At 40.9% G+C, this 24,849-nt stretch overlaps 1 protein-coding gene across 6 annotated transcripts in view; it reads right to left on the bottom strand.

The window, feature by feature from the left end:
• Positions 1 to 16,599: 16,599 nt before the first annotated feature.
• Positions 16,600 to 24,849, bottom strand: part of TDRD3 (tudor domain containing 3) — a 160,732-nt gene continuing 152,482 nt past the window's right edge. For 4 of the 6 annotated variants that reach the window (XM_042977692.1, XM_042977730.1, XM_042977709.1 and 1 more), the window contains 2 exons: positions 21,897 to 22,022; positions 16,600 to 16,861 (listed from right to left, as the gene is read on the bottom strand). In XM_042977692.1, coding sequence (XP_042833626.1) covers positions 16,831 to 16,861; positions 21,897 to 22,022 — 157 coding nt within the window. In that variant the 3' untranslated portion in view covers positions 16,600 to 16,830. Of the gene's footprint in view, positions 16,862 to 18,908; positions 18,949 to 21,896; positions 22,023 to 24,849 lie in introns of all 6 variants that reach the window. The other 2 variants (XM_042977702.1, XM_042977721.1) reach the window with 2 other exon arrangements.

Below are 24,849 nucleotides of genomic sequence, written 5' to 3'. Positions count from 1 at the left end.
TGGTGGGTGTGAGGTTCAAACCTCCAACCGACATTTGCAAAGCTGCACTCTAACCCTAAGGTGTATCTACAAAGATCCACTCTACTACTGAACACGGGGGTTTCCTCTGGGTGGTCCAGAGAGTTCACCGGGATAGGAAGGGAGGTGATGCCAAAGGTCCTGGGATAAAGATCTATCCACTCATACACAATCCATATTCATTCAACCTTTCTTGTGTTCTTTCTTTAATACTTGAGTACAGCAATTATTGCCCAGGAATTGTGAACCTTGAAACATTTGATGGATAGTATATCTGTATCTCATATGGCAACAGAGCACGTGAAAGAAATTGCTTCTGATGTTTTGCAAAATTGCTTCGCCAGAGCTGTGGGTTCTACCCTAGGGTCAGTCTCACTATTTACCCTGAGGAACCTATAATAAAGACAACTTGCCCGTGTTGGAGGAATAGCATTAAAAAACAAAATCTTCTCTCAATCCAGAAAAACCTCGCCACAAAGACAGGAGGAACAGGAAACACTTGTATTACTGAGACAGGGAGACTAAAGGGACCCCAAGAAAAACTGCTTTTTTCACTCCTTTTTCTGCAGTTATTTTTGCTAGGACCTATACCCCTGCCTTACACACACCTTAAAGAACAGATAATGTACGTCCTCTTTGTAAAGGTCAAGGATTTAATGATCTTTTGGTGGCCTCCAGCACAGTAGGTAACATCGAAGGAGTTACCAGGTTTCCAAGACGACTGACTCACCAAGGCCCCCGGCTCCGGGCATACATAACTTATGGAGGACACTTAAATACTTGTCTTTGTTCCTAGATGCTGAGAAGACTTGTACACAGATCCACAATCCTCAGGAAAAAGTCCAGACCCCAGGCAAAGACAAGACTCTCTCTTCTTTCCTTTCTGAGTCTCCCAGACACTCTGTCTATATCTGCTCTCTTTTTATGCCTTCAATAAACTCTGCTATCACTTCCTCCCGGCTTACATTTAATTTCTATCCTGTGCAAAGCCAAGGGCCCTCTTGGCTGGAATTATGGGACCCCCTCTTGATCCTTGGACCCAGCCTGGGGGTATCATTAGTTGGGAAATAAGCCCGCTGACCCAATCAAAGGAGGGATGCTGAGACTCAGAGCAGAGTGAAGCGAGGCTTTAATCAACATTCTTGCAAGAGCAGTGTCTGAGGGACAGGCACACTCAGGACAGTTACAGCAGGCAATTTATCTCCTAGTGTGAAGCCCCTCCCCAGGTTCTTCATTGGCTAAGTACTACAGAAGTTACAGCCTTACCTGGCCGTCGCCTATGCCCATGTAAGGCCAAAAGTAGTCTGATTGGAACAAATGTCCAATTCCTAAGGTGACACAGAAACTTTCAGTCCCCCCTTTGTTCTTTGGCACATGCTCATTGCAAAGCCCGTGAAATGGAGAGGGGAAGCAGAACCAGGAAGTGAAGTGTCCAAGGGTTTGGGACTCCATTGTTGGGGGAGGCGGGTTCATACATATTTCCAGTAGGTTGTAAACCTACTGTTAACTAGACAGCACAGCTTTTGTTTGGTATTTCTAAAAATGAATCATCTCCCTTACTTCTCACAATTAGTGAATGAGCATTAAGCCTGAATGTGACACATATCACAGGCAGTCTGCTAAGAGATTAGATGGCAATGACAGAAAGAAATCTCACCCCCTCATATAGCCAAGCAGATAGAACCCGTTACAGACAGGTTCTCAAGATAAACAATAACTAGTCCGCAAGTAAGGGGACAGCATCATTTGTTATACATAGTTTATCCTTGACTCACATACCAAGTGGAGTGGTTACCCGGAACTGGGCTTGCCTCTTGGTGGATGTCAAGCTAAAAGACAGAGCTGAGAATAGGAAAAGAAAGGGTTTTACCTGCAATAAATAAAAGAAGACATGGGGATGGTTCCCAAAGTAGTGTCTCCCCAATAACAAAACTGGGGAAATTTTAAGCTAAGGGTGTGTATATATTCATGAAGAGGCTTGTGTAATGGGGAATACAACATAGACCCGGGGCAAAACTCACCTTAAGGTGACTGCGTCCAGGTCAAAGTCATGAGGACCTGCCGGAATCCACATCATTACTTCTCTGGCTCCGGTTGGTCTGGTATCTGAGTGCTCAAAGGGGTTTATCCTGCAAGGATAACTCCAGGGGATGTGTGGGTCAGTCTTCTCTTCTGAGTACGATTAGGCTATCTCCCGGCCTGCTACTGGCTCTTTGCTCTTACCTTCTTTCACAAGATTGCTGCGGGCCTAAAATGACTTTTCTTATGTCAAGAAAGCTATGTGTTGTTGTCTTTTCTTTTCTGGGGATTCTGCCTACAGGTCTGTGTTAGTTTATCGGCTTTATCCAGTGGAGAAACAAATTCTCATACCTTTGCGACTGGCACTTTGCACCTTCTGCAGAGCACCCTGCCTCCCACAGAAACTAGGAGGAGGGAGTACATTCCTTGTGTTTACATTTCAAAGAGATGCCTCCCAGGTCCCTGAGCACGGCATTCATGGGTCATCAAGCTGACAAAGGCCTATCTGGTTTTCAAAGGATTTATATACATTTCAAAGAGAGAAGAAACTACCAACAATTACAAGTTTTCTAAAGTAAGGTTCTGAGAAAAAGGAGGGAGAGGAATCTCTTCCCTTATTTTCAACAGGGAGAATTACACCTCTTATTTTTAAGTTTTACTTTTCCTTATTACACACGCCACCCCTAAGCCTTCTGATTCTGAGGCCGTGACCTGCATTTCTAAAGCTGCGGGAGATTGTGCTTATCCTTTCCGAAGGGTGTTTCTGAGAGTTGCAGCTGGCCAAAAGCATCAGCTCAGGAGACTGGCTCACATGCATATTCCCAGGGTGGAGCTGAGAACCACAGAATCAGAATCTTGGGGGTGGAGCCGGCAGCTGCCTGTAAGCCAGCCTTCTGGAAAATTCTGCTGGTCTCTAAACATGGGGCATTGCTGCCTTAGGCAACAGCACTGATATTTCACAAGGGGATACCTACATCTGGGGAGACCTGACGATTTCCATAGGCCACACAGACTTGAGTAGTTTGAAGGAAACATTTTCTAAACCCTGAAATTTTCATTTTCATTCTTCCAAAAACTGATCTTTCCAAATGTAATGCTTATGTCTCCTCTGCCACTTCTTCCTCTTCCTCCTGGCTGTTCAGGGTCATCTTTCTCTCTCTTACAACAAAGAAAAGGCATAAAAAGGGGCCTGTGCATTTATGATTGTCCGATACTATGATAGGAGAAGATAGGGTTCAGTAGGCAGACAGGGAAAGCTTAGGGCCTGAGGTCCCAGGGTGGGGAAAAACATCTATGTTTGAACAATGCTGGGACTGTCTGACCACAGCAAACCCAAGGTTCCTCTTAAGAATGTAACAGACCCCATCTACTCCCCCTCAGGTTCCCCTCAGGAATTTGACAAAAGACCAAAGTATGACCATAGACCACCCCTCATACAATGGAAACGAGCCAATCAGGAATGGACAACCCAGTGCCTAGAGCTGTGAAGCCAATAAGGGTAGAACCTGAGGAGGAACAGGGGGTAGGGCAGGGGGAGGGCTGACCAGAACCTTACAAAACAAGGACCCTTGCCTACAGTCCTTGGGCATTCACTTTGCAGTGTCCCCTCTCTGTGAACAGAGCTTTCCTCCTATTCTTCCTTTCTAATCTTATATTCTAATCAACTTTTGCCTGCCGCTTATTTTGCGTCCACCTCTTTCATTCATCGAAACGGGGAGACAATGAATCCCGGGCATTGCGGTGAAAAATCCTGCAACAATACCCCTATCTGAAACCAATATGCTTCTGATAAAAAATAGATACATTTAGAACAAGAAGAAGAAGGGGAAGGAAGAGGAGAAAGGCATAGCTCTTCACTTCCATGGATCTTAAAATGCTGCTTTCTTCCTGGCTGGGGAGAAGGGGTGGCAGTGGAGAAGACTCAAGAAAAACTATCCCCTGAGGGAGAGTCCCGGAGCTGCTGTGAAGAGAAGGTGGCCAAGACACCCTGAGTCATCTTTCGTTGTGACAAACACACAGCCAGACTCCATCTACCTTAGAATTCAGGACTGAGATGAATGTTTCAAAGAAAGGTATTATGCCATATTTGTTGATTTGGGAGGGAAAAGAAAATTAAAACATTTTCTGAGCCCCAAGCCCCCATGCTTTGATTTGGCTGACCGGTCTGGCCTGAGCACTGGCCTTGGCTAACCTATGGAAAATGGAGAACATGGTCCAAAAGCTGAACGAGTTAAATGTGCAGCTCCAAGGTTTTGAAGAAAATACATAAATATGTTAAAAGCACACCATATACACCATGGGAGGAACTGTATCTTTGCAACTTATAAAATCCTCATATGATTTTTTTACATCGCCTTAAAATTGTGCCAGAAGTCATTTGGCTGATTTTGTTTTGTATTTTAATGTTTAGGGATCATGTGGGGAAAATATTCAAAAAGCACAGCCTTAAAAGCCTGGGATGCTTACGACCTTAGACAGACACCCCATTCAGCGCTACCCAGCCCAGAACAAGCAGAGACCAAAAGAAGGAAGCATTGCCCCCCACCCCCCACCTCACCCACTCACACCCCTACCCCACCAGCTGTGGCAGCTCTTATATTTGTGGTAAGTGTAACAAGATTGTGAAGGGCCCTAATAAAAAACTTACTGTTAGGAAGCCCATGGGATGCTGAGCCCATATGATGCTTCCACAAAAGTGGAAGGGTATAGAATTTAGAAAAAGAAATGTCGAAGGAAATTCTCTCATAGCTAGAAAATATTACCAATTCCTTGTAATATGGAAGGTGCTTATGAACTTACCTATTTAATATATTATTTATTAATTAATTTTTTAAAGTTTATTTATTTTGGAGGGAGAGAGAGAGAGAGTGAGAAAGTGTGTACAAGCAGGGTGAGGGCAGACAGAGAGAGAGAGAGAGAGAGAGAGAGAGAATCCCAAGCAGGCTCCACACTGTCAGCATAGAGCTGAACTGGGAGCTTGATCTCACAAACCATGAGATCATGACCTGAGCTGAAATCGAGTCAGACACTTAACCGACTGAGCCACCCAGACACCCCTAATTAATTTATTATAATTAATTGTTATGTTAATTACATCTGTGAGGATTTGTTTTGGCTGAAAGTAACATACTTAGTCTCCCTTAAGCAAACTGTATTGGGATTAATTAGGATCCTGGGGTATCTCACAGGATCCAAGGGAAGAGACCGAACCAGACTCAGGGAATGGGCATAAACAAGATACTGGTGAGGAACTCAGTTAATTCTCTTATCACCCCCACCCCACCCCCACCCCCCACTTCTCTGTGAGCATTAAATGCTTTCTACTCTATCATAGTAGATGGGTTCTGATGAAGGAGCGTGGGACAGGTTGAGGACAAAGTGCAAGCTAGCCTCCCCGCCATCCCAGGTGGGATGTGTGTGATATTCCTAGGCCACTCCTGGCTGCCCAAGGACAAAGGAAAGGAAAGAAAACAAATGGCCAAGTGATAGAGATCACACTCATACAGGACATGGGTCTCCACAAGTTTTCAAATATTTTAGTAAATTGCAGGAAAAAGGCAATCTTATCAGTAGCGATCTCCAGAAACCTACAGACTTGGTTTCCTGGATCCCCAACATCACCCCTCCATAATGATATGGGAAACAAAGGCAGAAGGAAATGAATGACAGATAAAATTAAATTTCCTTATAACCTGCAGCCCACTGACAGATACTAGAGGCTGGCAGAGTTAAATATTTCTCCTGGAACTCCCTACTGTCTTAAAGCTAACTAATGTTTTGCTAGAGGGAAAAACAACCTCAGCTTGACAATAGCCAGGCCTCCAGTATCCTGTGGATCTTCTTTAGCATATGAAAATCTCATTGAAAACTTCCCCTTGACTTTACCTCCCCCAACTCCCAGATATATTACCTGTCTCTCCACGGGGTCCATGACAGTGCTTTCTGCCCACAGGTCCTGTCCCCGCACTTTAATAAAACCACCTTTTTCACCAAAGACGTCTTTGAGAATTGTTTCTTGGTCATTGGCTCTGGACCCGCCCCCCCATCACTCCAAACCCTCATCAGGTTCTATTTCCTAGATAGAGAAAACAACAAAACAGGTTCAGTAACTTCTGAAGTTCACTTGTTGCAGGTCCATTTGTCTCAAGAGAAATCTCATTGGTCCCCCAAGGTCATCTCCTGAGCCAATGACTCATGGGCAAGGGAACTAGATGACATTTTTAATGATATCATTGAAGTGTTTACGGTTTTCAGTGATTGACCTTTACAGGCATTATTTCACATGACCTCCTATTAACGTTCTCCAGCCAAAGACCACAAAAAACATACGTGCCGTAAAATGAACTTGGCTTATTGGCTCACCGAAATGCAAGAGACCACATGGCATGGAGAACTGTGGAATGTGTTAGTAAGAGGATGTTGGAAAGAACTTACAGGCATTTAAAAATGTACATGAGATTTTGCTTTCATTCCAGTTCGGTGAGAACGACACAAGACAATTGCCATCGAAAAGGTGTATTTTTTTGTACAGTTCCCCAGAGTAGGGGATACGCCACAGGAAAGAACACTGAGGCTGGTGGCAGGCAGAGAGTGAGGGGAAAGGGGAAGGCCTTTATTGTGGCCTCCCAGGAAGGAATGGGCTTACTAGGTTTAGGAGAGGTGGAACGATTTCACTGGGTTGTGGGGCTGCCCTTAGTTGTCACTGCCTGGTGCGGGGAGATTAGGACAAGGGGTTAGTGTCTCAGGAGTGTCAATAGGCTCTGGAGTGGTTAGTTTCCATGTGAAAGCGTGGATCAAGGCAGCAATGCCCCAGAAGGCAAAACATCAGATACAGAAACTGATGTCTGTTAATACAGTAGGGTCTGACCTGGTGTTAGGGGACTCCGGATGGTGCAAGAAAAGTGGGCTTCACTCGGCACTGGATGCTGTCAGGAAGCAAGAACATTTTGTGATTGGACATCACAATCATTTTTATCCAGATGGTGGGACAAGTGAAGTAGAACAAAAGCTGTACCTGGCAAAGCAGCTGTGGAATTACGGTCATTCCAGTAATCGCCAGAAAAAGGGGACATTCGGTCGTTTTTCTGGTTTGAACAATATTCTTCTTACGGTTTTGATTTTTTTTCTTATGTCTGTTGTTGATTTTTGATATTCAGACATGATTATGGAGCGCTTTTGTTGTTTCTTGCCTCAGCATGGTCACAGTGACCTTGTCTGCTGTCAGAATCCTGTGAAATTGCTTATGGGCAACAAGAGAGTTGAGTGCCAGGCCCGGTTCTGAAGGCCAGAGGCTGTGTCTCTCTCTCTCTCTCTCACAATAATCCTATAAGTACAGTTGACCATTGAACAAAGCAGGGGTTGGGGCACTGACCTCCATGTGTAGTCAAAAACCCATGTATAACTTTTGACACCCCCAAAACTTAACTGCTGCTATAAACAGTTGATTAACACATATTTTGTATATTATATGTATGATATGCAGTACTCTTACAACAAAATAAGTTAGAAAAAAGAGAATGCTATTAAGTAAATCATAAGGAAGAGAAAAATATATTTACAACATTGTACTGTGCTTACTGAAGAAAAAAATCTGCGTGTAAATGGAGCTGTGCAATTCAAACTCATGTTGTTCAAGGGTCAAGTTTACTACTATTAATCCCAGTTCCCAGATGGGGAAACAAACTTAGGAAGGGTTAAGCTGATTTACCAATGTCACAAAGTCAAGAAGCCATAGAACCTTTGTTTCCCGCTATTTCACGATTCTACTTTCTCTCTATGCTAAATACTATGCAAACATAGTATTTTGGGCCGCCTGGGTGGCTCACTCGGTTGAGCGTCTGACGTCAGCTCAGGTCATGATCTCACGGCTCGTGAGTTCAAGCCCCACGTCGGGCTCTGTGCTGAGAGCTCAGAGCCTGGAGTCTGCTTCGGATTCTGTGTCCCTCTCTGTGCCCCTCCCTCACTCATGCTCGGTCTCTCTTACTCTCAAGAATAAATAAAACATTAAAAAAAATTTAAATAAAAAAACATAGTGGTTCTCTCTGAAACCATGTGCTGAAGACAGTGGGGAGAAGCAATGCCGAGAGAAGAGGGTCTGGATAGACAACAAAAACCATGTCCACTCCTCTGCAAAAGTGTTTCAGTGAATTAACAAGTAATTCCATTGGTGCATTGTAGTATGACTCTGATAATATCAGTAGCTTTCGTTTATTGGTGTCTTAAATCTAAGTAAAGAATCAGATTCAGGGTTTAAAGTAGGAACATTTGAACCCAGAAAATCCCACCTTGGTAACTGGACATGGCCTTGCTAAGTAGGAACTATTTGCCATGATGGATCTAAGATTTAAATTCCAAGAAGTGGTATGAATGGAACTTGGAAGGGACAATTCTGCTGATTTTACTTAAGCAGCTTACATACAGCATACGACACAATTTTCTACTAAGGTGATTAAATTAATTCATGGAAGAAATTATTTTGGGAGATAACTAAACTGTAATCTGACCAGGCCAGAAATGTTTCTACTTGTATTTTCCATGAACGAGGAAGTAGCAAATGGCCTGAATTCCTTGGGCCATGTTCCTCAGCAGGACCAAAAAAAAAAAAAACCAAAAAAACAAAAAACAAACAAACAAAAAGACTTCTCAAAGCTTTTTTGAGAGCTACAAAGAAAAATTTAGATGGAAACCATTATCTATAAAGGGGGTTGTGTTGTGTGCATACCATGAAGACATGGAAAAATTACTGTTTCATCTCAAAATGGAATGTTTCCTATACAATGGTTATGAAAATCTTCAACCTTGTGATTATCACATGTATCTGGATTCCTCTATTGAGCTTATGAGTTTTAGCATGTTATAAATCCAAAGCAACAGGTTAAGGCAAAATGTGCCAGTTATTTATTCAGTGTGCATAAACCTGACTACGAGAAACAGGAGAGTTACAATAGTACGTAAATACTCTGTAACTGTATTTATTTTAGGGTGTATATGTCATGCAGATCCAATATTAAATTGGTGGGGGAGAAATTACTGCATGTTTGAAAAAGATGCCATGGAAAACTTAGAAGAATTCAAAGCACTGTAAAAATGCCAAAGTTATTCACCTATGAGCTGTATTTTCCCAAGAGATGTAAAAGATGTATAAAATTAAAACAAGTACCTATTAAGCAGCAAATTAAGCCTCATGTACTAGAGTTACTTCTGTCAGCACTTGAAAACTGTATAGTAAATACAAAGAAAAAAATTGAGAGGGCTCATACAGACAAATGTTTGTAAAAAACCCTAGTCCTTCTAAGGAAGTGCCTGAGTTTTCTGACAGATTAAACTTTAACAATAGAAAATTTAGACACACATACATATACATAAAACCTCAGGCCACAAGAAGAGTTAGTCCAAGTAGCAGTAACACAACAAATGTATCAACAATTATAACAACCTCTCTGTCCTCTGAGAATCAAGAGCTTTACAGATAACAGCAATAATTTAAAGTGTCTAAAATAATCATAAAGAATTATTAATATTTTTATGTTAAATATTTCCTAACAAAGACAATTGTAACTGTCAACATATCGTTAGCATAACCCAATGAAGAGTGGAAAGTTATGAGTGTTTCATTGAATGCAGCCATAATGCCCACTATTATTCCAGTGAGTTAGTAAGGAGCAAGAAAATACTCACATTGGGTTCACAATTGTTTTTATTGAGGTGTAACTGGCATACAGCAAAGTGCATATATTTAACGGTCCCATTTGATACATTTTGGCATATATATATACATATATATATATATATATTCATATATGTATATATATGAAACCATCACTACAGTCAAGAGAATGAACACATCCATTGCCCCAGAAAGTTTCCTCATGCCCTTTGATGATTCCTTCTTCCCACTCCACTCCTCCCCAGCCTTGGCAAGCACTCATTGATCGGCTTTTTGCCACTAGGGATTACTCTGCATTTTCTATAGTTTTCTACAAATGTAATCCTCCAGTGTGTTTGCTCTCTCATTCTTTTTCTCTCAGGAAGTGGGGTTGGTGGGGTGCTAGCCTCTTTCACTCAGCATAATTATTTTGACATTTATACTTGTAGTTGCTTTTCATTACTAAGTTGTATTTCATTTATAGATATACTACAATTTGTTTATCTCCTTACATGTTTGTTGGGGAGGAGAAGTTTTTCTCTATGCTTCAAGATTCTTTTGACTGGCCTAAGGATTAAATTGATATGAGACAGATTAATAGGAGAAAATCTAATCTAATTACATATGTACAGGGCTCCATAAGAATACGAGAATCACAGGTAGTCAGGCAAGTGAGGCTTTTATGCCATGCAGAGCTAAGGAGAAGGGGGTTGGGGCCTGGGATGTCAAAGAGAAGGGAAACAATTTACAAAAAAATGAAAAAGAGTAAATGTTTGGTAAACAAATGTTTGCTGAGCCATACAGAAACAATGGGACATAGGAATTTTAACAGACTTTGCCAAGTTCCTCCCTGTCTACCACTCCTAGTTCATAATTATCTATGGTGACAGCTCCTTTCCTGGAGTCGGTCCTCTAAGTTCCTTCAAACAGTTTTTTTTTTTTTTTTAATGTTCATTTATTTTATTTTGAGAAAGAGACAGAAAGCACAAGTGAGAGAGGGCCAGAGAGAAAGGGAGAGAATTCCAAGCAAGCTCCCTGCTATCAGTGTGGAGCCTGAGGCAGGACTCAATCCCATGAACTGGGAGATCATGACAGGAGCCAAAACCAAGAGTCGGACACTCAACCGACTGAGCCACCCAGGTGCCCCCTCTATCTCAATTCTTTTAAGCAGTGAGGGGGAAGATCAAAAGTTCTTCCTGAGCCTTCTGTTTCTTCAAAATTATCAGCCATTGCCAAAGACACATATTTTGGGGTGACAAATTTTGCTCCCCTACATGTTAACAGATTTTGAGTTGTTTCCAGTTTGGGCTATCACAAATAAAGACACTATGAACATTCGTGTACAAATCTAAGTATGAACATATGCTTTCATTATCATGAGTAAACAGGAGTAAAATGACTGGATCATTCAATAAGTATATATTTAACATTTTAAGAATCTGCCAAACTATTTCCCAAACAGTTTGTACCATTTCACATCTCGCCAGCAGTGTATGAGAGTTCCAGTTCCTCCACATCTTGGTAGGGTGGGACTTTTAAATTTTGGTCATATTAATATATGTACAATTGTTATCTCATTATGGTTTTAATTTGTATTTACTTAATGTTGAGCATCTTTTCATGTGCTTAATTGCCATCTGTGTATCTTCTTTGGTCAAATGTATGTTCGAATCTTTTGCCTATTTTTTATTGGGTTGTTTTCTTACTGGGTTTTGAGAATTCCTTATATATTCTGTATAGAAGTCCTTTATCAGATATGTGATTTGCAAATATATTTTTCCAACTCTGTGTCTTGTCTTTCTAGTTTTTTAACAGTATCTTTGAAAAGCAGAAATTCCTAATTTGATTAAGTGCTATATTTATCAATTGGTTCTTTTATGGATCATGTTTTTGGTGTTATAGAGTTTAGAACTCCGTCTACATGCAAAATCATAAAAATTTCCTGTGTTTTCTCCCAGCTTTAGGTATTATACCTAGGTCTACGTGCCATTTCCTGATATTCTGCCCTGCAAAATCTTCCTACTCTGTCTTCCCTAAATTCCCTCCTCCACCTCTCAACTCACAGAGAACAAAACACACTGGCTGGGTTCCAAGCCCCCCCTCCCCCCCACCCCCCAACAGTCTCCAAACTTTCTCTAGGCAGTAGTCTGGAGCGATTGCAGGGCTCACCTAGTTGCTTCCCATCCGTCAAGACTCACAGTACCTCGTTGCCTTGTGGCCAATGTCTTGAGTTCCAGTGTCTCATATATTTTGTCTAGTTCTTTAAGGGTTTCAGGCAGAAAGGCAAATCCATCCTCTGTTGCTTTATCTTGACCATAAGCAGAAGCCCTACAAACCCTTGAACTTTAACAAAATTGCCTTTCTTTAATGATGAAAGGGCAAGAGTTTGCCACTCATAATTAGTATAGGTCACCACATTCTTCTAAGTTTTGTTCTTTTCCTATAAAACCCCAAAGCACTTAGCCTGTGATAATTATGAATATTTCTGTACTCCTCAAACCATCAACATAAAAATAGGTATCAAAAAAAAAAATCCTGTTTGCCCTTTCCTAGGGGTACTTTTCCTAACAACAGTTACTCTAAAATTATTATTTAAATAAAATAAAAACACCCTACCTAGACCCTGCAATACAGGCAGCTAGTCTCTCAAAGTCATCTATAGGACTTATTGAGGGTACCCCAGCAGTCTCTGAATTGAATCATTATATTACTTCAGTTAAGGCTATCCTAATGTGAAACAAAATATGATGCCATTAGAGTTCCCTCATGTTATAATGTTCACTATCCAGGATTGTATTATAATGTGCACCTGACAATACTAGCAAGCAAGGACTTGAGATTTTAACCTACATTAGTGATCTAACCATGGTCATAAAATAAACCTTGTTATCTGAAAAGAAGAGAGATGGAAAAATTAGCCAAGAAAAGAGAAAGGAGTTACCATGTGCCAGAAAACCCATCCACTGCCAGAGACCAACCTGAGATCATTTAGCAGAAAACTCTTAACATAAGGGGTAATAAGGCTAGGGTTTTTACATTCTGGGTGGGCGGGGGAATTCTCCTTTATGCAGATGGCTTGCTCTCTTGGAGAATGAGAGCCTAAAGAGTCTGCTCTTCCTTTTCAGGTATTTCCCTAAGAGCTCTTTCCTTTGTTTAATACGCTTATTTTGACCTTCCACTTCCCCTCTGACCACTGTGTTCCTCGTACCTACTAGTCTTTGTCAAGAGAAACGGTTTCATCCTCTTGTGAGCAGAATCTCTAAGCCTTTTTGAGCCCCATAATCTCCAGGTAGCAAACCCAGCTTTCCTTGTTATTTCTATAGACCAGAGGGATCCCAAGTCTTTTGTAGCAGGCACTGTGCTATTGGTGTGTTTCACGCCTATGTTCTCAAAGGAGACAAAATAAATGGGAGGAAAATAAATGTTCGCCAAATGTGTCTCTTTATCAACCAGTGTTGGCTAAGAGTCACAGAGGCAGGCCCACGAGACAAGTTAACTACAGAGACACTAGGAGACTATACGAGGCTGGGGTTGTTGCCATTATGGCTCGAGCCTGGAAGGTCAAATATAGTACAAACTCTTTAATAGGACAAAGACAGTCTCATAATCCTAAAAAGCTCGAAGTGAGTAGAGAAAGAGAAAGAGGGAAGCAGAGAAAGAGGGAGGGAAGAAGAAAATAGGGAGAGACAAGGAGGGAGGGAAAAGAAGAGGGGAGGGAGCTCAAGGGAATCTTCTTCTGGCCAAAATAAGTGACAAAATCTAGTACTCTGCTTTGAAGAAGAGGGCTTAGGAATTCTCTTAGAGCCTACCAACTCTTAGTCTTCTTCATTTATTAACTGATAGTTGTTTCTATAGTATATTTTTTAAAGTTTATTTATTTTTGAGAGAGAGAGAGAGAGAAAAAGAGAGAGAGATGGCACAAGCAGAGAAGGGGCAGAGAGACAGGGATAGAGAGAATCCCAAGCAGGCTCTATGCTGTCTGCACAGAGCCTGACGTGGGCTTGATCCCACGAACTATGAGATCATGACTCGAGCCGAAGTCGGACGCTTAACCGACTGAGCCACCCAGGCGCCCCCTCCAGTGTCTTAATAAGTGAAAGGGTAGGAAAGATGTGGTTGGCAGTACTAACCATCCCACATGGTGTCAGCCACCCGGGGAAGGTGGCAGAAGGTTTGGAGGCAGCTTGGGTGCTTTCCCCAAACTGTGAAGACTTCCTTCAGAAAACTAATACCCATGGCCCAGAGGGGGAAAATACTTTAAAATTAAAAACACCAAAAACATAATAGAGAACAGAAGGTAAAATATTAAAACTAAAAAAATGGATAGTTTTTAGCAGTTTAGCAAAACTAAAAGTGCACAAAAAACTGTTAAGGGAGGAAGTTATAATAAATAAAAGGAACGTGAAAAGGATAATATGCCGAAAGCAAAGCCAGCTAAGGGAGCCAGACCACGAGCACTAGCAGACTGGAGAGCAAGCCGGGCTTGGTGACAGCACAGTGCCGAGGACCCCGTTAGTACTCGTGAAGTAGTGACTGAACCCACAGAAACATCCATTTTTGAACTGTAATTAAAATCATTTTTTTTCTTTGAAAGGAGAAACGAGAAACTGAGCCAAGAATATGGATATGGGAAGTCAAAGGACAAGTAGGGTTTGAAAGGTGAGGGAGAGCCGGAAGAAAGGAGAGGGACGGTGAGTCGGGGAGACAAGGATCCGCCACAGAACTAGGAGGAACGGTCAACTGTGAACATCACCTGGTACGGCAATGACAAATTGTGGAGCAAACCTAAGGGGCTAATTCACATGACAGAATATATCCACAACGCAAACCAAAACAAACAGTAAGAGGGGAAAAGAGGGAAGAGAAAAGGCACTCCGCTCATGCGGGTTTCTAACCATCTTCCTTGAGCGTGCTTGTCCACTGTCCGCTTTGAATCCAGGCTCTAACCCTTGCACTTTGTGTCCTGGGCAAGTGACTTAACCTCTCTGAAGGAGCTGCTTCAGCTGCAGAGTCGCGATAGAAGTGCGTATGTCAAGAGTTGCTGTGAAGGTTACAAAAGACAACAAGTGCAAGGTGTTTAACGCAGTGCTGGCACCTAGGAAAACCTTGGCCAATCGTAACGATTATTATCACATACCACTTGCACATGCAGGCCCGCAGCGGCCCTACTTACAGAAAGACACAGAGAAGCTTATCTTTTGGTATACTTAGCCCAGTACATCTTGCTCTGTCAGGAACGGACTCCTGCCCTTCTGTGTTCCACCAGCCACAGTGAGGCTGGCCCCCTGGCTGTACTTAAACTTTCAGGTCAAATCATATACATCACATCTTTCATACACAGCTGTTCTTAGGGACTGCCAAGTTACCAACCACTAGCCATTTCTAGTGCCAGCCATCGAGAGTCTATTCTAGGTAACACTGCACTCGGTATGATTGTTCTGTTAAACAAGAAAACGTGGACAACCACTTACCTCAAGTTTAAGCTCTTCTGCCTCTTCCCTTACTGACCTATCAGCCGTCAAATTAATCAAAACTACCATGGTTCCTCCCCTGGTTCTCAACCCAGGAGACACTTTAGATTCCTTGGAGATCTTTTTTAAAATACCATGCCTACGTCACCCCATTCCTAGTTGATTATGATGCACAGCAATGGTAACGAACAAAAGACAGAAAAGAGAAAACTCAACACTGTTAGCCATGTCATTTTCACCTGCACCCGTTCACTTATTATGATGTTGTAGAAACAATAAACTGTGGGTTAATAAAGAAAATGTAGAATAGGCCTTGAGCACCATCCTAAAGCCCTCTCCTTCAAAGCAAAGTATGACATGTTGTCAATTACTTTGACCAGAGGATTTTGAGAACAAAATCCATCCATCCTTCCTTCCTTCCTTCCTTCCTTCCTTCCTTCCTTCCTTCCTTCCTTCCTTCCTCCCTTCCTCCCTCCCTCCCTCCCTCCCTCCCTCCCTCCCTCCCTCCTTTCTTCTTATTCTTTCTTTTTAACTGTTCTCTTCTGGCCTCACAGGATTGAGACTATGGGAAGATTGTCTTCATCCTATCACACAAAATTTATAGTTTAGACATGTTTGTTCTCTGTAATGGACATTCTGGTCTCCTTCTCCTTTTGGCAAGTATGTTGGCTTTCAGACACACATTTCTGCCTCAAAATGTGCTTCCACCTCCACTTATAATATCAAAGCACTTGGATCGAAGGCCTAAACTAATCCACAGACCCTTGCTGAAGTCACTGCTTCCCAGGCAGAAAAGAGCACAATATAGGTAAATGCAGTATCAGGAGAAAGGCTTCTTTTCTCTTTTGAGAGTACTTCTGGAAGTGACCCCAACCCCATCCTTGGACTTCACAGCTCTGGGAGTTGAAGCCACCTCATGGTCCCATGGGGCAGCCTGCTGTAGAATGAAACTGATGCCAGAGAAAGCAGAAATGAAAGATGCAAAGAATCAGGGTCTTTGTTGACAACTCTGAGTCCCTGAATTAAACCAACTGAAACCTACTGTTTCAGTGAGCGAGTGGATTCCATTTAGTGTCTAAGCCGGTTTGAGTTGGGTTTTCCATTGTCTACAACCAGACACATCTTGAAAGATCTGCTGCAAATTTTAAAAGGAAGGGAATGCCTGGCTTTTAATTGAATTACATTTGAAAAAGCTAGCAGAGTGTTAAACACAACATATTCAAGTTTTCGATACTTTTGGCTATCACATTTAGCAACTTTTACCTTACCAAGAACTGCTAATTGGCTACACATTGTTTTTGTATGACATGTGGCAAGCTGTGTCAGTCAGGTTATTCTGTAATTATGGGGAGGGTCTTCAGTATGCTGTGATGCTATAATATGGGGTGAATACCAGACGAACAAGAAAGATAATATTCAGCAAATAAAACATACAGTAAAACAATGTATATAACAGCGCACTGGTTTTATTGATGGCAGAAGAAAAGATTCTCTTTCACTTGTAAAAGGTACTTGCTTTAGTTAACTTAGTATTTTTCCCATTCTCCATGTGGGCTGGGGTTTTTTCCCTCTAAAATCTGTTGTTCCATTCTCCAATAATAATATCCATCATGGCTGCACCTTATTTATTCTGAAGGGAAAGTAGGTGGTCTATCAACAGGTTTTGACCAGGATGTTTCAGTCAGTGGCTCCTTTCTTCACAAAGACTCTATTTAAAAAGAGAGGGGGAAGGTGAGATTGGATCCTCAAGTTGACTTTTCCGTACTCAAGATACACTTCTGCTGAAACATACCTAAATGTGGAGCGCTTGTATAAACATTAATAGATCTCAAGTAGAATACATTGGGCACTGCTATCTAATTTATAAACATAACTTCTATAAATCAATATATAAACAAAAATAGAAATCTTCCAAAATAATTTTTCTTCTAGAAATTCTTAGAGCATGTGTCTGTCATCGTGAGCCCTATTATTGCTGGCATGCTGATTTTAGGAATTTGGGTTAACTGAATAGTATTTAACAGAGGATGGCCTAAAAAAGATATGCACACTCTCAGTGAACCACTTCTACCCGCATCCCACCTCCCTCCATTTCCCCTTTGAACACCTCTGGATTGGTTCAGTCCACACAGGTAATTGATGGGGGTCTGTCGCCCGCTCCCAGTCTTTACCAGGCACTGCTCTAGGTGAACCTCTTTGGGTGGTGATGACAGACAGAGCTGAGAGAAGCGGAGAGAGAAGCTGTTTGCCCTGGTCGTATTTCAGCCTCATGCACTAAAGAACACTCGGGCAGGGGCGGCAGAGTGCCCTTGCTGCATACAAACAGCTCACAAGTCTTCCGAAGTAACAGTGTCCTGCTCAGAAATGAAGAGCTTCGGGTATTGCTATCCTCACATGACGTCTAGCCTGCTGGCACCAGAGGGCTCTGCAGCGGCTATCTTTAGAGCAATAATTTCCCTGACCTTGATTTGCAAAGTGTTGCAAAAGGATGCTGGATCAGATTAAAAAAAAAAAAAATTGACATTTAAAAATGTATCTTTTACCAGCTGAAAGCTAAACCTGGATTTCGGAAAAAACTAAGTCACAGCATTTAGGTAATAAGTCTATGCATGACTCTTGGGTTTGTGGTTTCTGGCTGATACGTGAAAGCCTGAAGACCATTCTTTCATCACACAAATAAGAAACTGGAAGTGAATACTCAACGTGAGTCAACGTTTATTAAACGGCTTCCTGCGCCGAGCACTAGCCTTGGTGGCCTCGTGGTGGGTAGGGGGACTTCATGCTGATGTGTCTTACAAAGTCTTCCCACCCAGGTCTGCCACTCCTCTCTTTTCACAACGGGATGTGCACTCTTCCACTGGAATGCTGCGATAGCTTCTTATAGTCTTTCCCATGGGTTATAGGGCTGTAACGCACCCCATATCCAACAGCAATATTTCCTAAGCTTAATTTTCATCACATTACTCTTATTCAGAAGTTCATTGTCACCAAACACATCAAACTCTTAATGCGTCTAAAGCTACATTCTTGAGTCACCACCAATCCATACGTTTAACATGCACTGTTTGGGTTCACATGTTCTACTCTTGCCACTGGAGCCACTTCCTGTGAACTCTGCCTCTCCCCCTTCAGTCCTCCTCGGCCTTCAGAGTGTCTTCAGAGGGCTCTCCCCGACCAAGAAAAAAAATGAAGCTTCAAACTATTTCTGAGCATTCTCCTGCCCCTGCTAATTGGTACCTAGTTCCCAGGACTCCAGTTACATCAGAAACCTCTTCAGATGCACACAGTTATGGTCGGTTTCACTGATAAAAGAATTGGGTATAATTTCTCCATCCATAGCTACTCATATTTCTGAGTTGTCTGTGACAATTCTAACAAGTCCAGGAACGAGAAGTTTGGTGTTTGGGCCCTCTCCCCCCTCAAGGCCCAGATCTGACTCTCCACCACGTTGTCTCAGACTTGGGCCTATCTGCCCACGTCGCTCCCTGAGACCTCCTTCTCCCACCTTGCCCAGACCCCCAGGGAGCTCCTGCTTTTGCGAGTCACTGACGGTGTGTTTGGGACCAAGACCAAGTTGAATCCAACTCCCTCTGCACCTCGAGGGGAAGTGTATGGGCACGTGACGAGGTGGTGGTGGTGGGAGAGAGGGCTTATAGGAAAAACTCTCCAGGACAACCAAAGAATGTGTAAATTATGTAATTTACAAAATCTTATCAAAAACTTTATCAAAATACACTTATTTAATAAACACTTACTGAACAGCTACTATGTGTCATTCATCACCTAACAAAGTACCTGAAACATTAAAAAAAAGTATTACTATGAAATTATAGATTTTTTAAAAGTGAGAGTAGAAAGTGCCTGAAGTGTTTCTTACTATCTTGAATAATTTTAGATAACAAAATCTGAGAAAAATTTCAGCACATATTAGAATTCATACTTATATCTGCTGGAAGTCAAATGGCCAGCTACAATGCATATCTACTTTTTAAATGCTTAGGTTAATGGAAACCAGGAATGAGGAAATAAAAATACCTTTCCTCTCAAGAAGAAAATAATATATTGGGTTGCGTGACAAGAACAAAAAGTATAATTCTTACTATTGTTGAACCTCCCATTCACAGACAGTATATCAAAAAGATAATTCTACTTCATAATCTTTCCATGTTTGAACTAAAATAAAAAAATAATAATTGTTTCAACCAAGATCACGTGTCTTGACTATTTATTTTTTGGAGTAAATTTTGTAGTGAGAGGTTTTTTTTAGTGATGCTATCATGAAACTGCCCCCCACCAGCAAAGTTATTCTCACTGATGTCAGGAATCCAGAATCTCTGTGTCACACATTTCCCACATCAACAGTACAATCCAAAGCAAGCATCTGGGAAAAATGGGCATTTTAAGCCAGGGAGCAGAAAACCACTAACACTGTGATGTTTCAGCTGATTGGGAACAGTCTGCATTGTACTGTTTGGTATCAATGAGCCACAATTACTGTGGGGCTATGGTTCCTGATTTAGGCAGTATGTTCTTTTTCAGAGGTAATTTTCCATGGAAGCCTAACCTAGAAAACATATGAAAGAAACTAAAGAAGGGCCAAGAGGATGTTGTTCCAGGCTTCTGGCTGCAGCCTTACTCACTCTCACCATCTCCTTTCCTCCTTTCCACTGGTAGCCCTGCCAGGCCCTACCCCCCTTCTATTCTGTGGCCTCAGGACACCCTTGAGGAGTCCCAGTCCTGCATCCGCTGCTAGGGAACCACTACCCTAGAGCAATCAGGAAGTTGAGAACCTTCGGCTTTATTTTATTTACTAAAAAAAATATTCTGAATGTTTTATTCATTTTTGAGAGAGAGAGAGAGAGAGAGACACAGACTGCAAGTGGGGGAGGGGCAGAGAGAGGGAGACACAGAATCCGAAGCAGGCTCCAGGCTCTGAGCTGTCTGCACAGAGCCCAGTGTGGGACATGAGCCCACAAACTGTGGGATCATGGCCTGGGCCCAAGTCAGGGGCTTAACTGACCGAGCCACCTGGGCGTCCCACTTCAGCCTTATTTTAAAACCTTGGTTTAAACAATGCGAAGCCCTCAGAAAGCTATGAGGGAATTCTCAGTTTTCATTCACCTTACATGTGACTTCATTGTAAGCAACTGAACTTACGTCAAAAGTGGATGTTCAATCTTGTACGGTGTGAAGCTGCGGAAGTCATTATCTATACTTTGACTCTGCTTTGGTCAGTTCTCGCTATAGAAAAATGCCCAAAGTCGAGAATCAGTCCTTCTGTGATAACTATGGATGGTAGGTCACGTCTGTTTACTCGATGGCCTTGTATTAAGCACAAAGAAAAGCCCGTGATAAGAGAAAAAGTTGGTACTCTGGCCTGCTCAGGTAAATCATAAGTCAGGTAGCACCAGACTTCCACTCCAGGCAGACTACTGCACAAGGGGCTAAGGACCAGAAAACAGAAGAAAACGTTCCTTCACTTAGGATGACAGAATTGATTTGTAACCAGAGAAGGAGCTCCGGAAGAGCTGAAGGGGATCTAAGACTCCGGGACAGTGCTGCCCAGCACAGGCACGATGTGAGACACACATGTAATTTCAAATTTCCCTCTAGTCTCATTAAAAAAAGCACAAATAGGGGGAAGTAACATTAATGACATATTTGATTTAATCCAATCTATCAAAAATACTCTCATTTCAATACATAAATACTGCAAATTACCAATCTTTTACTTTTTTAAACCAAGTCTTTAAAATTTGATGTGCATTTTTCATTTACAGCACATCTCAATTCAGACTAGCTGCAATTTCAAGTGCTAAAAAGTCACAGCTGTTTTGAAAAATTGAGAGTCACTTAGGAGGGGGGGAAATACAATGTGGATAACAACCTCAACAAAATGAATAGCTGAAATGAGAAATGGAGAACAATTTCTTTAAATTCTCAATGGTCTTGTTACTGAGAAGAAGAGACTGAGAAAAAGATAAAGTTAAGTCTAAAATAGTCTCATAGTCTTTACAGTGATATATAACAAAAGCTGTAATGGGAAAACTCTGAATATATTCAAAAATCCTGGCATAATGAAAAAACAGAGATGTTACCAAAGACAGCAAAAGTATCACCTTCTAATAACACATTAAAAACTAAGGTCTTTGTTGATCAAAATGAGATGCCTTCGATTGCTCCCATAATTTCCTGACTTTTCTGTTATATTTCTCATCCTTCCTATTGAAGATGATTTTCAGATAGCAACTCTCTGAAACTCTAAGATGAAAGTTTCTGGATCAATAGCACACAGCCGCCACATCACGTCTCAGTAAGCAATCATGTTACCTTCATCCAATTTCTGAAGATATACAATGAAACATTTCCTCTTTTTTAAAAAGGACTGAAATTAGTTAAATAATAAAAAACCTCAATTATCCAAGTTGGTGGTTATCTGGTCCTTTGTTTTCCTTTTATTTTCTTCCTGCTTTCAAACTTACTGACATTTTACTGATTGGCATCACCTCCGACAGAAGAGAGTAAGTATAGAGAAAAGAGGGGGTTAGGGGTTATACGTGTGAGGAAAGATTTGGTGCAAAAGTAGCTTGTGACTATGGTATAATCTTACATACTTTATAATTGAAAGGTCTGAAATATCAGTTTTTTCTATGATGTTATAAAACATCAATAATTGCACTTACACGTTTAGCATAAATAGCATCTTTCTTTATATGGAAACCACCTCACAATGTCAAGTTTACCTTCTCATATTAGTTCCGCGCCCGGGGAGGTTGGTAAAACTGCTGTGTGGGCCTAGTGGATCTTCTTGGCTGACCATCACCTCCTCTGCGGAACTCAAGCGTTTGGTCATAGGTGCCTTCTTCCTCCTATTTGCAAAGAATAGTGATTTAAACATGCTCAAAATAGCTCCAAGTTTCCTAAGTTAATAACTCTATGGTGCCGATTTTGATATGCCCTCTTAAGCTGCCTTGGGATTCACATCTGTCAACTTTTATAACAGAGGGAGGCAAGGGGAAAGGAAAAAAAAAAAAAAAAGCAGGGACATTGTTAAAAATCTTTTGGTCCTTGATAACAGAAGAATGAACTTGACAGTGGTAAGATTAGAATCAAATTTAATTTCAGAAAAGGAAACTATTTCCACATAATAATAGCATGATTACCTCACCAAATGACTTGACACAAGGGTGTGAAAACACAGAAAAACAAGCATTATAATAAAAATTTTCCTGAATATTTGGGCTTCTAAATATTTGTAGGTATTTGTCATGGAAGGGGATTTTGTAAGATATGGAAAAGGGGTGAAGAGCCAGAGCACATTCACCAGCTGTCTGTCCTCATCTGATGAGATCTCCAACATCGTTAAGAACCTTACATCTAGAGACAGGAAAAAATAATGGATTGGAATGAGGAGGGAAATACAGTTTACATATAAAGAAAGCTTCATGCAAGACATAGCAATCACCACAGTAAGACACAAACTACTTTCTTCTCATTTTCTTTCTTATTGAGGGGATACATCTATCAGCTCAAGGAATAGCATGGAAAAATTAGGAGAAGCAGATTAAACAGCAGAAAGAATACAGTTAATTGTAATATTTGAAAAGAACTTAGAAGCAACAGAAATGTAGCCAAAGCCACACTGGTTTCTTACTGAGTGCTGCCACCCTGTAATTTTAGTATTTTTAAATGAATGCAGCTATGAAGTATGCTCCCTCTTAAAGACAGAAAAATATTGGCTCTCAGTTTTGTTTATGAAAGGAACAGCATCTATTTCAAAAGTAGAGTTTAAATTCCAACTGAATTATCAGAACATAATAATTTGCATGATTTTGGAAATGTATCCCACATCTTCCTCCTCCTCACTTTATCTCTGAATCATCTTTCCCAAAAGATTGCTTTCTTTTGACCCTATTAATAACATAAGAAGTTATATGAGAGACTGAGTTCTATTCTTCGAATTTTACGGATCCAACTATTACAATTTTACCTGAGAGAAGCAGAAATATGCTAAGATAATTTGATCAAATCCTATCATTTAGAAATGATTACTTAATATATGGCACGGACATAACTCTTATTCTTAGGCATCCTCCACGGTATTCTTAAAGAACAATTATTTCCATTTTATACAAAGGACACTGAAGCCCAGGAAAACTTTGTGACTTTGCCCTAATACTTCTAAGGCAAACCTGGGTTTTGATTCAAGTGCAACTGAACTGCTTAAACGTTTACATCTCAGCCTGCATGTAAAAAGAAATAAACCAATAGCCAAAAATTAATGATCATCCTTAAGGGGTCATCATCACCTAAATAAGAGAATGGAGAAATGCGACAATGTATCGGCATAACTCAGTAACTGCCTCTTAGAGACAAACTTTCAGGTTAGCTCTCCTTTCCTGTGTCCCTTTCATTGACAATCAATCTCAAAATGGTTAGAAGTGTCAGATACTAGGTCTACAATTTAGAATATCAATTAAATGCAATAAGAAAAATCACAAAGTGTTTAGGAAAGGAAAGAATTATTTTTAATTACTCTGGTCACTGTTTTGAATGATGATGGTCAAATATTATGGCTAAATTTGAAAAAAGGCTATTTAATTTTATGACATAGGGCAACATTTGAAGCTTTGCATATTAATAACTGAGAAGAATGAACATATATTTGTTACTGTAGTGGATGAAGTAATTATTTCAAGAATTAGAATGGAATGCTGCTTTTTCTCCACACCCCACTGCGGAACTGGCTGAGAGGACATCTAAAAATCTATAATTTATCAATAGAAAACACTGCTAAAGGTAGGAAGCTACATTTGTTGAGTGAGGGAGCTGGATCTATATAATATGGCATTGCTATTTGAAAAGCTGTCTCTACTGTGTTTAAAAGATTCACAGACTATACTAGCCAGAGCCAATTAGATGGTTTTATAAAGATGACCGACCATGAGATTTCTTTCACGTTATTTGATGTCTTCACCATCTTTTTATGCAAGATAGAAGCAAAAAATAAAAATGATTCTGACAGCTTGGTTTTCAGTGATCGTCAAAGGCACAATCTTGCCTTTTTAACTTTTAAATATTCCTCTTGCAGAGTACTTGAGGGCAAACCTGGTCACCCACAGAAACTACTTCGTATATTCCATAGCTAGTCATTTTTAGCACCGAAGGAATACCTCTTTCCATTTTATATAATACACAGCTAAACTTAATAGGTGAGTTTACTTGGAGTCATCCTTGAATGACATTTATACCTAGTTCTTGCTCCTAACTTTTCTTCCTCTTTTAGGTTTTGCTACTCTGTAATAGATTTAAAACTCAAAAAAATTAAATAATATGATAGTTCAAAACATATTTTTAAAAATCTGACACTATGTTTGAGCTGGCACTGTTCTGGAAAGCCATAGAGTCTTGTCCCTCCCCTTAGATCTGACAGACAAGGAATCTCTAAACCCTGAGAAGCGAACTCAGTTTTCCATGTCACAGAGCTTATTCAAGGAAGGGTCCAGACCAGCACCATTCTGTTTCTGACTCTCAGGCAAGATTCTTTACAAATTCTGCGATAACTTTCATAAAATGAAAGTGACCAATGTCATCTTCACCTAAACTTTGAGATTCAGAACTATTTTATTGGGACTCAGATTTTTGCCCCCCTAAACCATGTTTTCAGATTAAACCTGGTTTAAAAATACTATATAA

This window comes from Panthera tigris, chromosome A1, assembly GCF_018350195.1.
Source record: "Panthera tigris isolate Pti1 chromosome A1, P.tigris_Pti1_mat1.1, whole genome shotgun sequence".
NCBI classification, from domain to species: Eukaryota; Metazoa; Chordata; class Mammalia; order Carnivora; family Felidae; genus Panthera; species Panthera tigris.
The sequence above is the reverse complement of the archived record's forward strand: the minus strand, read 5'-3'. Positions and strand labels throughout refer to the sequence as shown.